This window comes from Phyllobates terribilis, unplaced genomic scaffold, assembly GCF_046119375.1.
Source record: "Phyllobates terribilis strain yellow unplaced genomic scaffold, ASM4611937v1 Scaffold_1__5_contigs__length_1240528914, whole genome shotgun sequence".
Lineage (NCBI taxonomy): Eukaryota > Metazoa > Chordata > Amphibia > Anura > Dendrobatidae > Phyllobates > Phyllobates terribilis.
The window spans coordinates 601365436-601381123 of record NW_027362761.1 but is presented as its reverse complement, the minus strand read 5'-3'; the positions used below and the strand labels follow the sequence as shown (position 1 = coordinate 601381123).

At 44.2% G+C, this 15688-nt stretch overlaps 1 protein-coding gene across 1 annotated transcript in view; it reads left to right on the top strand.

The window, feature by feature from the left end:
* Window positions 1-14599, top strand: part of LOC141149264 (uncharacterized) — a 31767-nt gene extending 17168 nt beyond the window's left edge. Inside the window, exons 2-6 of the mRNA XM_073636882.1 lie at window positions 803-982; window positions 1996-2119; window positions 7639-7736; window positions 7858-7975; window positions 12636-14599. Of these exons, the coding sequence (XP_073492983.1) occupies window positions 803-982; window positions 1996-2119; window positions 7639-7736; window positions 7858-7975; window positions 12636-14599 (2484 nt within the window). The remainder of the gene's footprint in view (window positions 1-802; window positions 983-1995; window positions 2120-7638; window positions 7737-7857; window positions 7976-12635) is intronic.
* Window positions 14600-15688: the final 1089 nt, after the last annotated feature.

Here is a 15688-nt window from a genome sequence, read left to right as displayed (position 1 = left end):
CATTTACTGGAAAAATATTATATTGTGGAGTTTAATTTGAGAAGAGAGGACTCTTCTCCTGACAGAAAACTGTCCACAGCGAGATACATTGTATACTGCGAGGAGTGCAGCCCCCTGCCATACACCACATGAGATTACCACACTTGTGCGCACTTAAAGGGGTACTCCCATCTCCAAGATCCTATCCCAATATGTAGTAGGTGTAATAATAGTAATATTAGCAAATACCTTCAATTATAAATGTAGTATAGTATTTTTGATTCGCCACTTACCTCATGTGCAGAGCATCGCAGGACCTTAGGTATCCATGGTTACGTCCACTGATAAAATCACAGTTAGTTGGCTAGCTGCTAGTGGTCATAACCATGGATACCTAAGGTCCTGCGATGCTCTGCACATGGGGTAAGAGAGCTAGCCAACCAAAAATACTATACTACATTTCTAATTGAAGGTATTTGCTAATATTATTATTACACCTACTACATATTGGGATGGGATCTTGGAGATGGGAGGACCCCTTTAACTGAAAAAAAACTAAAGAAATGAACTGGAATATAAATGAGTACATGCAGCATGTAAGAGCGTGTTCACACATGGCCCAAATAGGGTCACTGTGTAATTTTGATCAAAATTAAAGTCAAACTAATAAGAATTAAAAAAATTGGCCTAATCAGAAAGGTGAAAACAGTCTCGTGGGTGAAAGTGTTAATAGGAACCTGTAATTAGGTTTTGGGTTAGAAAGCCACAACTATTTCATTATCTCTCTGGGGTTTAGTGTTTTACCACTTTTCTCCATACACAGGATTACACAATAGTGAGGAAGACACCGGGGGAGGGTTTGACTCCCATCATCCATCTCCAGGAGTCAGGAGGGCGGAGCCCGGACCCCATCACAGAGCCTCCCCCGCACCCCCCGATACATAAGAGGAAGAAGAAAATCCTAGAGCTCAGCAACAAGATGATTGAGCTGCTGAGCGGAGAGGTGACTGCTGGGACATTATACAGGATGGCACTGGAGGATTCTGGGTGATGACCGGAGAGGTGACTGCTGGGACATTATACAGGACAGCACTGGAGGATTCTGGGTGATGAGCGGAGAGGTGACTGCTGGGACATTATACAGGACAGCACTGGAGGATTCTGGGTGATGACCGGAGAGGTGACTGCTGGGACATTATACAGGACGGCACTGGAGGATTCTGGGTGATGACCGGAGAGGTGACTGCTGGGACATTATACAGGACGGCACTGGAGGATTCTGGGTGATGAGCGGAGAGGTGACTGCTGGGACATTATACAGGACAGCACTGGAGGATTCTGGGTGATGACCGGAGAGGTGACTGCTGGGACATTATACAGGACAGCACTGGAGGATTCTGGGTGGTGAGCGGAGAGGTGACTGCTGGGACATTATACAGGACAGCACTGGAGGATTCTGGGTGGTGAGTGGAGCGGTGACTGCTGGGACATTATACAGGACAGCACTGGAGGATACTGGGTGATGACTGGAGAGGTGACTGCTGGGACATTATACAGGACAGCACTGGAGGATTCTGGGTGATGACCGGAGAGGTGACTACTGGGACATTATACAGGACAGCACTGGAGGATTCTGGGTGATGAGCGGAGAGGTAACTACTGGGATATTATACAGGACAGCACTGGAGGATTCTGGGTGATGACCGGAGAGGTGACTGCTGGGACATTATACAGGACAGCACTGGAGGATTCTGGGTGATGACTGGAGAGGTGACTGCTGGGACATTATACAGGACGGCACTGGAGGATTCTGGGTGATGAGTGGAGAGGTGACTGCTGGGACATTACACAGGACAGCACTGGAGGATTCTGGGTGATGAGGGGAGAGGTGACTGCTGGGACATTATACAGGACGGCACTGGAGGATTCTGGGTGATGACCGGAGAGGTGACTGCTGGGGCATTATGCTGGACAGCACTGGAGGATTCTGGGTGATGACGGTGTCGTTGTTGTCAGGTTCCTATAAGGTGTCAGGACGTCGCTGTCTATCTCTCCATGGAGGAGTGGGAGTATCTAGAAGGACAGCAGGATCGGTACCAGGAGGTGATGATGGAGGAGCTCCGGCCTCTGACATCACCAGGTGAGAGGAGACTCTTGTTGGCTCCGGTGGATGTGATGACGTCTCTCGGCCTCGTCCTATAATAGATGATTTTTCTCTAGACTTGCTCTGGTTTTCTCTACATTTTCTCACAGCTTTCATTCCCTGATTCTTCTCTTCTGATCTGTGAGTCGCGGTTTCTCCGCTGTCGTCTTCATCAGTCTTGAGTCTTCGTCCTCGGCGGCTTCTTTCAGAATCTTTCACCTTCCTTAGAGCATCGGTCACATTTTGTCTGCAGATTTCCCAATGGAATTTTTCATAAAGTCCCACATTCAATATAACAGCGGATCGTCCTTTGCTTTCCTTATGAGGAGGTCAGAGTTCTCGTTAAGTTCTTTCAGAGCTCGTTGCTCTGATATCATTAGATTATGATATTTCTGTCCTTGAAATTTTGTGTTCCTTTTTAATGTAAGTAGTTCATCTTCAATCATTTCCTAGAAAACATCCAAGACTGGTGGACGAGACTTGACCGGATAGTAATAGAGATTTTTTTTACAACAAACGATTGAAAGTAACTGTCTGTTGTGTTGAATCGCTGGAGTTTTATGATCAAGAAGTGAACCCTGTTCATCAAAAGTTCCAGTTCTATTGGGAACATCATCATGAGAAACTTCTTGTAACGAGTTCTCCATGTTCTCATTCTGTTCAGTGACCATGAAATGACAACGCAAAGTGAAAGTTCTCACAAATGTATTCACATCTAATAAAGTTCTATGAACGTCAAACTCAATTGTCGGGGAGAAGGTTAAGCCTTTGGATAGAACTGTAACTTCAGCCTCTGTTAATTACTGTCACTAAAGAGATGAAGCGTTTTCTTCAAAGGGCTAAAAATATATCTTTATTATTAACAAATAAAAAAAAAACATATAGAGGAATACCATATATATTCATATACAAATACAATATATACAAAAAGTGAGGTACAAGTTCAGGAAGAACAATGGTGGTATACCTGGATATAAAACTTGGTGTACTGCACTGCTACATCTAAGGCCCAGACCAAAGGTGAAATTATCCTATTAAGTATATACTAAATATGGGTCCAATTATATGTTAGAGAGTATACTAATGCGTAAAGGTCCATAGCATGCATCACATAAGTAATATATAATATCAGTTATTTATATCATTATAATGAAAAAGTTTCTGACTAGAGAAACACTATCACAAGTAAGCATTATACCTCATAGACATAAAGGATATAGTAATAACCATATAAAGTGATAGGTTCAGTCAGTATGCTGGGCAAAGGTGATACAAATAAGCATCAACAGACCAAGTGCCATAGGACACAATAGATAGACATAATGGTAATGTTACCAGCAGTGCAGGAAACAAGGGACCCAACCAGCAAAGGCTAAACAGACAGCTGCCGGCTAATATTAATAGCCTGGGAATTGGATATTGTCCCCCTCCCAGTGCAAGAACACCAGCACTCAGCTGCCCAAGAATTAGCGCATCCATAAGATGCACCATTTCTGGCGCTTAGCCTCGGCTCTTTCCACTTGCCCTGGTGCGGTGGCGAGTGGGGTAATACTATTGGGGTTGATGTTAGCTTTGTAATGTTTGCTGACTTCGAGCCCAGGGGTTAGTAATGGAGATAGCCTGGTAATTGGATATTGTCCCCCTCCCAGTGCAAGAATACCAGCACTCAGCTGCCCAAGAATTGGCGAATCCATAAGATGCACCATTTCTGGCGCCTAGCCTCGGCTCTTTCCACTTGCCCTGGTGCGGTAGCGAGTGGGGTAATACTATTGGGGTTGATGTTAGCTTTGTAATGTTTGCTGACTTTGAGCCCAGGGGTTAGTAATGGAGAGGCGTCTATAAGACACCCCCATTACTAACCCCGTAAGTTTAGTTAAAAAAGCACACACACAGAGCAAAGTCCTTTAATTGAAATGAACACTCCCAGACCCTCTTTTACCCTTTATAAAGATCAAATTAAAATACAAAATAATCCTCACCTGTCCGCCGATAATCCTTATGTGATGCTGTCCAACAAAAATCCCCAGCCGTGCTACATCTGGATTGTTTGATGTGACCACTCAGCAAGCCAGTAGCGTGAGAATGCTCCTGCAGTGTCTAGCGCTGCTCTGACTAAGGTCACCGGAGTTCGTAGCCGATGAGCTCTGGTCACCTTACTGACGTCACTGCTCGCTGCACTGACCAGTGTGTCCTGGCTGGCGTGCTGAGCCATCGCTCAACACACCATACAGATGTAGCAGAGCTGGAGTTCGTCACGGGACATCAGTATGGATTATCTGCCGACAGTTCAGGATGACTTTGTTTTTTTTTATTTTTCTTTGGATAATTTTAAATGGGTAAAAGGGTCGGGAAGTGTTTTGTTCAAATAAAGGACTTTGCTCTGTGTGTGTGTTTTTTACTTAAACTGATGGGGGTTAGTAATGTGGGTGTCTTGTAGACGCCTCTCCATTACTAACCCTGGGCTTGAGATCAGCTGACATTACAAAGCTGACATCAACCCCAATATTATTACCCCATTTGCCACTGCACCAGGGAAAGTGGGAAGAGCCGAGGCTAATGGATGCGCCATTTTTTGGGCGGCTGCAGGCTGATGTTATTAGTTTGGGAGGGGGTACAATATGCATGGCCCCTTCCTAGGCTATTAATACCAGCCTGCAGCTGTCTGCCTAGCCTTTTCTGGTTATTAAAAATAGAAGGGGCCCCCACATCATTTTTTTGGGAGGGGGTCACCCCTTGTTAATAACCAGTAAAGGCTACGCAGATGTTAATATTAATCCCCTGGGAAGATCTATGTATATTAATGTTTATTACCCGCTTCCCAGACTATAAGCATCAGCTGTCCGCTTTCCCCCTTTGCTTTTTTTACTTTAAATTCTTTAATTATTAGCTAAATCCATGTACAGCAGCTCCACACGCCCTGCACTGATGATATATCTCACTGACTCATTTCTATCTTTCTAGATCTATAAAAAATGTTTTATTAGTTAGAAAATTACCCTGAAATGTCAGAGAATGACCGTCTGTAAAAGCTGATGTTATAAACGCGTTTGATGCGGATGTCATACAGATGCGAGACAGGTGAGAGAAGTCGCCTCGTACTCGCAAGACAATCATCCTACTGTTCAGGAATATCCGACCAATTTTATTTCAGCCGATGAGTGCGATCCCTTAAATGCGACATGTTAGTAACGGCTGATTGACGTCAAACTGGCCATAGATATAAGTATTGGGGAGCAGGACTGCAGACTTAAAATGCAAAAGGGGGAGAAAGGAGGAAACTTAAAATTGGTTTTGTAAATTTTGTTTGAAAAATAAGAAATTGCTGATTAAACTTTTACCAAAAAAAATAAATCTGATGTGAAGTAGACATGTGGTAAATGTTAGTTATACCATACAAAATAGTTAATACATATCTGGTTAAAAGGCATAAAAATTAAAAGTCCAACATTTTTTTTGTAAAATTTTCGATATTTTCATAAATAAACGCAAAGAAAAAGCCAAAGCCTAAATTTACCAGTAACATGAAGCACAATGTGTCACGAAAAAACAGTTTCAGAATCAGCGGGATCCGTCGAAGCTCCAGAGTTATTACCTCCATAAAGTGACACTGGTCAGAATTGTAAAAAATTGGCCCGGTCAGGAAGGTGAAAACAGACTGGGGAGTGACGGGGTTAAAGGGATGTTTGTTCAGAAGAATATGTATTATGGAGCTTTTCTGTGGAGTCTGACCAGACAATCTCTCCTTGGCTCCCCGTGTGCATCAGTAAGCGCCCATGACCCCGGTGCCGGCTCTCTAGTTGTCCTTTCTACACATTGATAGGTACTAACTGCTGCGTACCGGTTGCTCCCCACAACACCGTCCTTCCGGGTTCTGTGACTTCATCCATCAGACGTACATGTGCCCTTTTTTCCTCCTTCAGAGACAAACGCAGATCTTTTTGCGCACTTGCTGCCTATTTTAGTGTTTATATCGAGGCGGATGTTGAGAGTTATCTCCATTTAAAGAAGAATAAGAATGCGGTAACCCGTCTTTTAATAGAACGGAAGGTTCTCTCCTCTTAGTGATCCCAGAGGATCCTGTCCAGGAGGGAGGCCGTGTCCTCATGGTGACATCATGAGATCTCAAAATATAATCACTGGTAAATGGTCACCGTCCTTCCCCCAATCTCCATACAGTGAATTAGGAGAGAAGAAACCAATGGATGGAAATGTGGAGCTTTCTCCAGCTCCTCTGTGGTTCCATCCCTGGAAACGAAACTTGGAGAAGTTGTGTTTCTTAGTACGGCTGCTCCATCTGACTGACGAGGGTCTTCTCTGTCCCTCTCCTCAGGGTCCTCATCCTCCGAGTGCAGAGCAGAGAGCATTAGGCTTTGGCCTCGCTGATTATCACTTCATACTTGAGGCCACAATGTGCTGGCTCCTTGGTACCGGTGGTGAGGACCACAACAATGTAATTTATTCCCTGATACATAAACATAGAATTACCGGTTCTGAGAGACGAGTCTCATATATAGACAGATACACGGCAGGTCATGTATTCAGTCTGTGTGTGTCTCCACAGATGGATCCAGGAGGAGAAATCCACCAGAGAGATGTTCCCGTCCTCTGTATTCACAGGACTGTCCAGAGGAGAATCACAACATCCCGGAGGATCATCAGGTAGATGACACTGAAGTCCCCACAACATCGGACCATGAAGTGGTGGGACCTGAGCTCATCTTACATTTTTATTTTTAGGGTGAAGATCTGGTTGATATTAAGGTTGAGGTTATACATGGAGCACAAGAGGCGATCGCAATATGGGCCGATCAGCAGGGTGAGGAGGGAAACTGTCATGTCTGTTCTGTGGTCACCTACTACTACTCCCATAATCTCATCATAACATGTGTGGTAGATCGCTCAAACGGAGGTAGACACAGGTACACTGTTTCTTTAAAAACTTCTCGTTGGTTTATTAAAATGCAGCATAAACCAACACTGAGTCCATAAAAGAAATCACAGCCCTTTGGCCAAAAAGTTCTCGTTGGTTTATTAAAATGCAGCATAAACCAACACTGAGTCCGTAAAAGAAATCACAGCCCTTTGGCCAAAGCAGGAAACAAAGCAAAATGGTAACACAAAAGCACAGTCTTTGTGATAGCAGGGATCCACCTGCTAAGAGTTCAGCAACTCCACTTGGTTCAAGAAAAACAAACACAAGATCCTCTCTGGAGCTAGCTTCTCCAGACACTGAACACTGAATGCCTCAGTAGGACTTGTATTTAAATCAAAGACCACACTCTGAGATGGAGATATGGTGAATGACCTCCCACCCTTCACAATGATCATTCACAAAAAACACTCCCTTTTAACATGGAAGTTTAACCTCTTTAAGCAAATAACATGTTGGAGCAAATTTCATGGTTTCAATTCACAGAAGCTAATAGCCTCCATGAAATATATCTTCCCTCTATCACTTTACCAGTGACTTTGCCACACATGACACAATCTATTCCGTCACTGTGTGTTTCCTACAGATGGATTCAGGAGGAGAAATCCACCAGAGAGATATCCACGTCCTCTGTATTCCCAGGACTGTCCAGAGGAGAGTCACAATGTCACGGAGAGTTATCAGGTAGACTGTGCTGAGCCCTGTACCGGATCTGTATATAGGGGACATTTCTGATTGAGGTCATAGATGTCACAGATTTTCGTGGTTTCTTGTATTGTGCTGATTGTTACATCTGATATATCAGGAGGAAGATCCAACTAAGAATAAAGTGAAGGACGAGACAGAAGAAGAAGCGATGACGGGGGGGGATCAGCCGTGTGTGAGTGACGGGAAGGAGGAGATTCCGGTAGATGTTTCCACAGGTATGATGACCGGCGTGTGATGATGATGATGACCGGTGTGTGATATTGTATGAAGTCTCCGGTACAGTGAAGCTTTATCCGCTGTCCTCATCACAGCAGAAGCGTCCGGTGATGGCGCGGCTGCTCCTGTAGAGTCCGGCTGTGCACTGATGAATACCGGGGCCGCCTTCACACCTCTTCTTTATGATTTAGGAATCACATATTAGTTTTCCTTTACCTTCTATAATATTCTTTCCATCCTTTACGTCCATATTTTCCTTGCACAAGTCCCTGCTGTCATATAAATGACTGAGCTTGTGCTCCAGGTTATGAATCTCCCCGTCCTATGGATCTCGGGGATGTAGCAGCCTCTGCCTGGTGCTGACGAGTGACGACACATGTCACATGTAGAGTCGTCCTACCTGTCGCCTCTGTTTGCCTCCCACTGCCTCCTACACTGAGGCCGGCGTTCTGGTCCCTCCTCATCCAGGCCGACCGCCCGGTGGCATGAAGACCCCTATGGTAAGTCAGTAAGTGCCATGCTATGGAGGTGTGGGTCAGACATACGGCTGTCGTCCCTCTGCCACTATGGAGGCCATCTTGGATGTAGGAGGACCAGAACACAGGTCTTAGTCAGAGACAAGCGGAGGACACCAGGTAGGTGACAGTACATGACAGTTGTTTAGTCCTCTGTGCCGGGTGGAGAATTGCTTCATCATAAAAGGGATTAGGAGCTCGTATCTACAAACAGCTGCGATGGCCGCATCTAGAGTTGTCGTTATCTTACATCATGTCGGTTTTTGAGATCTAGTTCAACCAACGTATAAACATGGAGACTAAATACTACCCAGAGGGGGCGCCCTTCACCATGCACGGATTATATCCCCTGTCAGCGTGTCATTTATGGTGAATCTTGTAATATGGAGAGATTCACTATATGGAGAATAGTATTGGGCCACCTGCATTAATCACTGCATTCTGGCTTCTCCTTCAGGCCCTGTTGTCCCCCCGGTGTATAACATCCAGCCCTGTCCCACCCCCCAGTATATAACATGTAGCTCCTTGGTATGTATGGGTTACAATTTCAACTGCTGGGTATATAGATCCTGGGGGGCACACTCAGGGGGTGATATGTGCTGGACAGGCCAGATGTTATATAGGGGTTATATTCACAATAACCAGGGTGTACTTTATTATAAGAGCACATTGTGATTTTGGGAACGTCCCTTTAGAAGAATCTTCACTCTCGGTCTCTCCAGACAAACAAGATGTCGTCTAGGAATCGTCCCCCCATCTGAGCCTCTAACGTGAATACATAAATCTCTTTCCAACAGTGAAATACATAAATTACCAAAAGAAGGTAAGAAGACGTCCTCATCCAGGTTCCGAAAGTTTTAAGTTTTTTTGTTTTTGATTTTTACCAATAAATTGGATGAAATTCTTTTTCCGACAAGAATTGTTACCAAAGAAAGAAACTGCTGCTCAGATTCCCGGCCGTTCCTCCGACATTTATGAATGACATGATAACCGGGTGTCACCGTTCTCCATACATGTGTCCCCACACTTCTGACACTCAGCACTGATTGGACAATGTAGGAGAACAATGGTAACGCCCAGTTGTCAGTATTTCCTTACATTTATAGGGTGAATAGCAGAAGAACTGCACAGCTTAGTGACCAGTAACATTATGACTCCGGAAATGAGAGGAGGAAAAATAAAAAAATCAATAAAATAATGTATCTGTAAGGCCGATAATGGGGGAAATGATTTACAGATAAAATGACCAAACAACTTACAATCCTAGAATGTTCTGGTTGGAGGGGACCACCTCCAGGGTCCCCGTATCCAGCCCCCTGCTCAATGCAGGACTCACCATCTCAGACAGATGTCTGTCCGGCCTCTGTTGGATTGTTTTTTCCATTCTTGATGGTTTATTTCTCATTACTGACCTCGCTGTATGAGGAGCTTTTTTGTGGGGGATGAGTTGTATTTCTCATCTTGTTACTTTATCATCTTTATTCTGCTGTTATTTTTTAGAATTTTTCTCTCATGAGCTGCACAAGTTGAGTGATAAAACGACCGTCCACCCTGAGACTGAGAAGTGACTATACGGTTATCATATATAGACTCCCTTCCTTGTGTCCTCCATTTGCCTCCTGTAACGGTGAACCGATGGAGGAAACCTGGCAGTTCCTAATAATAAGGCGCTTACACACAGTCTCCATACAGCCGGTCCCAGAGGTTTCCCGGCTTCCATCTTTTCACCACTGTACAGTGATCTGGACTTACAGCACAGACACCGGGGCTGCTCCACATAGTAGTGCTGGCTGGTAGAGCGAGCTGGCAGAAGAAGGTCGACATGTCAGATCGGACCCAAAGATGGCAGGTGCTAGACAATCAAGAAGCGGGACGAGGTCAGAATCAGGAAGCCGAGTAAGAATGGTCCTGTAGATGGAGGCCTAAGTCACCCGGGGTATTATGGAAGCCAGACAAGGTTACCAAAGACAAACAGGAGCAATGAACCCAGGTGCAGAATACATCTGGTGACGCCCCGCAGACTGCTGGGAGATTAATAGGATGTGGTGCTGCCCCATAGGTCACAGCACAGGTAAGACAGGGGAGGGTGGGGTAGACGTATTACTGCCCTCCCCATACCACTGCACTGGCCGCCCTGGAAGCCGGGGGAAGGGACCACCGATCTGAGGGGGCAGCGGAGGGCAGAGGACCCCATAGGGGACTGTACAGGGAAATGTGTAGTGTTCAGTCCCGGGGTGGAGGGTCGCTGTAACTGCGGTAATACAACTAATCCAAGCCAATAACAATATATTTATTTCATTTTCTTTTAGGACTTTTCTACAATAAATACTTTGTTTCTTTTCAGACATTTTTGTGTTACCAAATCCTGGCGGCCATAAACCATAAGCGATGTATTGTTACATGGTGACAGTATTCCTCATTGTTCCCATATAATATACACAACGTCCTGATCAGTCTTTATTACACAGGAATAAGAGGAATAAACTTCATGAATTGTAAGAATAGACGAGATGGAAATAGGAAACTTTGTCCCCGGAGTCTCCACAGAAATCTGCGTATTTCTTCTTCCGTCTCAGGATTCTCGGTTCCGGGGTAAAATCTCTATTCAGTTAGGAAACATTGTTCCATCACTGAGATCGGAGGTGACGACCGCTCCTGATAAGATTCTGTGTAGGGGGAGGGGAGAGGAGGGCGGGGCTAGAGGCCGAGCTCCTCCCATCTACATGGACTCTGACCAGTAGTGACCGTCCTCTCCTATCTCAGTAATGGGACGCGTACACCCGGCGTCAGAGGCTCAATGCAGTGAGGAGGAGAAGCCGCGCGCATGCGGTAGGTTTGTCATGTTCTCAAGACCCCAAAGCCGTGATGACATGCTAAGTGGGGCGACTACTCTGGGGTCACGAACGCCTCATCGACAAGTCAAAGGCCTCATTTACATATCATAAACTTTAGAAATGCAATACTTTTTCTAAAGATCTGTTTGTGTGTTTAATGTAATAGAGATGTTAGGCGGAGAGTTTATATCTGCAGACACAACTGCTGCGGGTTCTGGGGGCACAGGGAACGGACAGTTTCCCTTTAAACATAATTTTTAAGGACATATATTTAGTGTTTTGGGCCGGGGCGGATGTATCACATGTGCAGTAGGTTCAGCTGCATATAGGACAAGTAATGTAAGGAGGCTCCAGGGGATAAGGAGGCTCTGTGGTGTAAGGAGGCTCCAGGGGATAAGGAGGATCCATGGTGTAGGGAGGCTCCAGGGGATAAGCAGGCTCTGTGGTGTAGGGAGGCTAGAGGGGATGATGAGGATCCGTGGTGTAGGGAGGCTCCAGGGGATAAGGAGGATCCGTGGTGTAGGGAGGCTCCAGGGGATAAGGAGGATCCATGGTGTAGGGTGGTTAATAGGGGACATGGAGGCCCATTTGCACTACAGGTTGCTCACATACTGGAATCGTTCCACTTTCTACCTCTGTAGATTTTTCTTCTCAGACATTGGGAGAAGGACTCCCCTGGGTCCTGTAATTAGGAATGTGTAAGAAATAGACATTTCTCCCATGTAATAAAACTGTCAAACAGTCGCAAATCATGCACACGGGAGGGATTCAACCATATCACCGAGCAGCTGTAAATACTCGGAGCTCAGCCTGAGCATACTCGGCGAAAGGGTTAACAGAACATACTCGCTCAACACTAGTCCTTAGGCATACTGTGGACATGATTACGGCGGCCACCTTTATGAGGCCTACCTTTGTGATTAGTCAATCTCATTTGCATGCAGTAATGTAAGATTAAAAAATTAAAACTCCATTTTTAATTGCGTGGACACTTTTCTACACTGAGGGCATGATGGGAAGCTTGAGAGAGTGAAATGGCACTGGTGGTACATTAAGGGGGTAAATCCTGATGACAGGTTCCCTTTAAGAATTGTCTATTTGCTGTCTAATCTCTGCCACCCCTGACTTGTGCCAATGTCACCAGTTTATAAGTGTCATTCATTTTGTTAATGTTATGGCATGTAGTTGTCCTCCTTATTACCGGTACTTTGACTGACGAGGGTCTTCATTGTGAGATCCAGAAAATAAATGTGTAAATCTCTTTGGATATGATTTTTTTAACAACACAAATCTATCTTTCATTCTTACAGGAAATCCTTGTAAGAATAACGGTTTATCACTAAATTGTAAAAAAGAAGCTATCAGGAAGCACTCTAATGGAGAAAACCTCATCACCCTTCCTGCACCTCCTGGACTTCACAGCACTTCACCTTCTTATAATCCTCCTGATCATGAGGAACCCTCTCCTGAACAATCTCACATTGTTACCACTATTCCAGGTGACACAGTGGATTCAAGATTTCAGTGTGACAAGCAACTTACAAAAAGCTCAGATTTTTTAACACACAGAAAACACAAAGGTATAAAGTCATACTCCTGTTCAGAATGTGGGAAATGCTTTACAGATAAAGGGACTCTTATTAGACATCAGAAAACTCACACAGGAGAGAAGCCGTATTCCTGTTCAGAATGTGGGAAATGCTTTACATATAAATCAAAATGTGTTATACATGAGAGAATTCACACAGGAGAAAAGACATTTTCATGTTCGGAATGTGGGAAGGCCTTCACAGGTAAATTAAGTCTTGTGTTGCACAAGAGAAGTCACACTGGGAAGAAGCTGTATTCATGTTCAGAATGTGGGAAATGCTTTACAGATAAATCAAGATTCATTATACATCAGAGAATTCACACAGGAGAAAAACCATTTTCATGTTCAGTATGTGGGAAATGCTTTAATGATAAAAGGACTCTTATTAGACATCAGAAAACTCACACAGGAGAGAAGCCATATTCATGTTCAGAATGTGGGAAATGCTTTGGATATAAAGGGAGTCTTATTAGACATCAGACATTTCACACAGGAGAGAAGCCGTATTCATGTTCAGAATGTGGGAAATGCTTTCCAGCTAAATCAAGATTTATTATACATCAGAGAATTCACACAGGAGAGAAGCCGTATTCATGTTCAGAATGTGGGAAATGCTTTACAGATAAATCAAAATGTGTTAGACATGAGAGAATTCACACAGGAGAAAAGCCATTTTCATGTTCGGAATGTGGGAAATGCTTTACAGATAAATCAAAATGTGTTATACATGAGAGAATTCACACAGGAGAAAAGCCATTTTCATGTTCGGAATGTGGGAAGGCCTTCACAGGTAAATTAAGTCTTGTGATGCACGAGAGAAGTCACACTGGGGAGAAGCTGTATTCATGTTCAGAATGTGGGAAATGCTTTCCAACTAAATCAGATTTCATTAGACATCAGAGAATTCACACAGGAGAAAAAACATTTTCATGTTCAGTATGTGGGAAATGCTTTACTGATAAAAAGACTCTTAATAGACATCAGAAAACTCACACAGGAGAGAAGCCATATTCATGTTCAGAATGTGGGAAATGCTTTGGATGTAAAGGGAGTCTTATTAGATATCAGACATTTCACACAGGAGAGAAGCCGTATTCATGTTCAGAATGTGGGAAATGCTTTCCAGCTAAATCAAGATTTATTATACATCAGAGAATTCACACAGGAGAAAAGCCATTTTCATGTTCAGTATGTGGGAAATGCTTTATTGATAAAAAGACTCTTATTAGACATCAGAAAACTCACACAGGAGAGAAGCCATATTCCTGTTCAGAATGTGGGAAATGCTTTACAGAGAAATCAAAATGTGTTAGACATGAGAGAATTCACACAGGAATAAAGCCATTTTCATGTTTGGAATGTGGGAAGGCCTTCCCAGGTAAATGGAGTCTTTCTACCCATCAGAGAATTCACACAGGAGAGAAGCCATATTCATGTTCAGAATGTGGGAAGTGCTTTACAGATAAAGGGAATCTTATTAAACATCAGAAAATTCACACAGGCGAAAAGCCATTTTCATGTTTGGAATGTGGGAAGGCCTTCACAAGTAAATTAAGTCTTGTGATGCACGAGAGAAGTCACACTGGGGAGAAGCCGTATTCATGTTCACTATGTGGGAAATCTTTTGTAAATAAATCGTATCATGTTAGACATGAGGGAAGTCATACAGGAAAGAAACTGTAATCATGTACACTGTGTGTTTTAAAATTTTTAATAAAATTGCTCAGAATAATGAGTACACCCTCTTTGATAAGTAAGATTGTCATTAATATCTCACTGAATACCAGAACAATTTCTAAAATTTTTCTTTCCCCCATGACCAGCGCCACACGAGAGAGGGAATTCACCCAATAAGGACAGGACAGGAAGCGTACTGAGTAAGAGGGCTGCACCTCTACCCCGCATCATTTTGGTTTCCTGTCCATGAGGGAACCTGAAGCTGAAGAATCAGGAGAGGAAAGTTAAAGGAGAAACTTACCCAGGCCTTGCCTGGAAGAAAGGCTCCTTGTCTATAGTGCCGGTGTCGGGTCCTGGAAGCGCCACCTCTGGTCACTTGAGGGCTCATGTAGATGCGAGCGCCGAAGTCCTTTTGGATGCCTGCTGGCCCCAACAATGTCCCAGGCTTGCGCATGTGCAGGACGCCCTGGGATTGGTGCGCCCTGATGAAGAGCATGCCGGAGACTTCTGACCTGAAGTGTTGGATTTCACTTCCAGGGGGTCTGGAAAAGGCATGTACAAGGGGGTGGGGGAGTTGCTGTGGCTGGTCCATCTTTTAAAATCACGCCTGACTGCCAAAAGAGTGGGTTTTCTCTGGCTCTCCTTCCCCACGTGATATGGAGGAACGGCAGTGCCAGGATCAGAGTTCACGTAGCAATGGCAGTCTCATGAGTTGCAGAAGTGACAGTACCACCAACCACGAATAATGGTGTGATTTTATCCAGCCTCTGAATCTGGTACCCTTATTAAACTCCAGAATGCTGACTGATCTTTGTGAAATTTCACCATGGTAATTAAGACCCTTTTTCTTGTCACTAATTACTAGGAACGGCTTAAGAAATGTGGCACAAAAGAATAAGGAGTGAACCCTTTGTAGGGATAAGTTACCTGACTTGTGGCAGAAAAGACTGTGCAGATTGTATACAGAAAACCGCATGTGAAGAATCCACTAACTTCATGGATTTGAGATCCGTGATCAGGGCACAAGTTAAGAATTCCCTTGAGACCCTTATTCATAAAAAAAGAATAGAAAGGGAAGGAAAGGGTCCAAAAAAT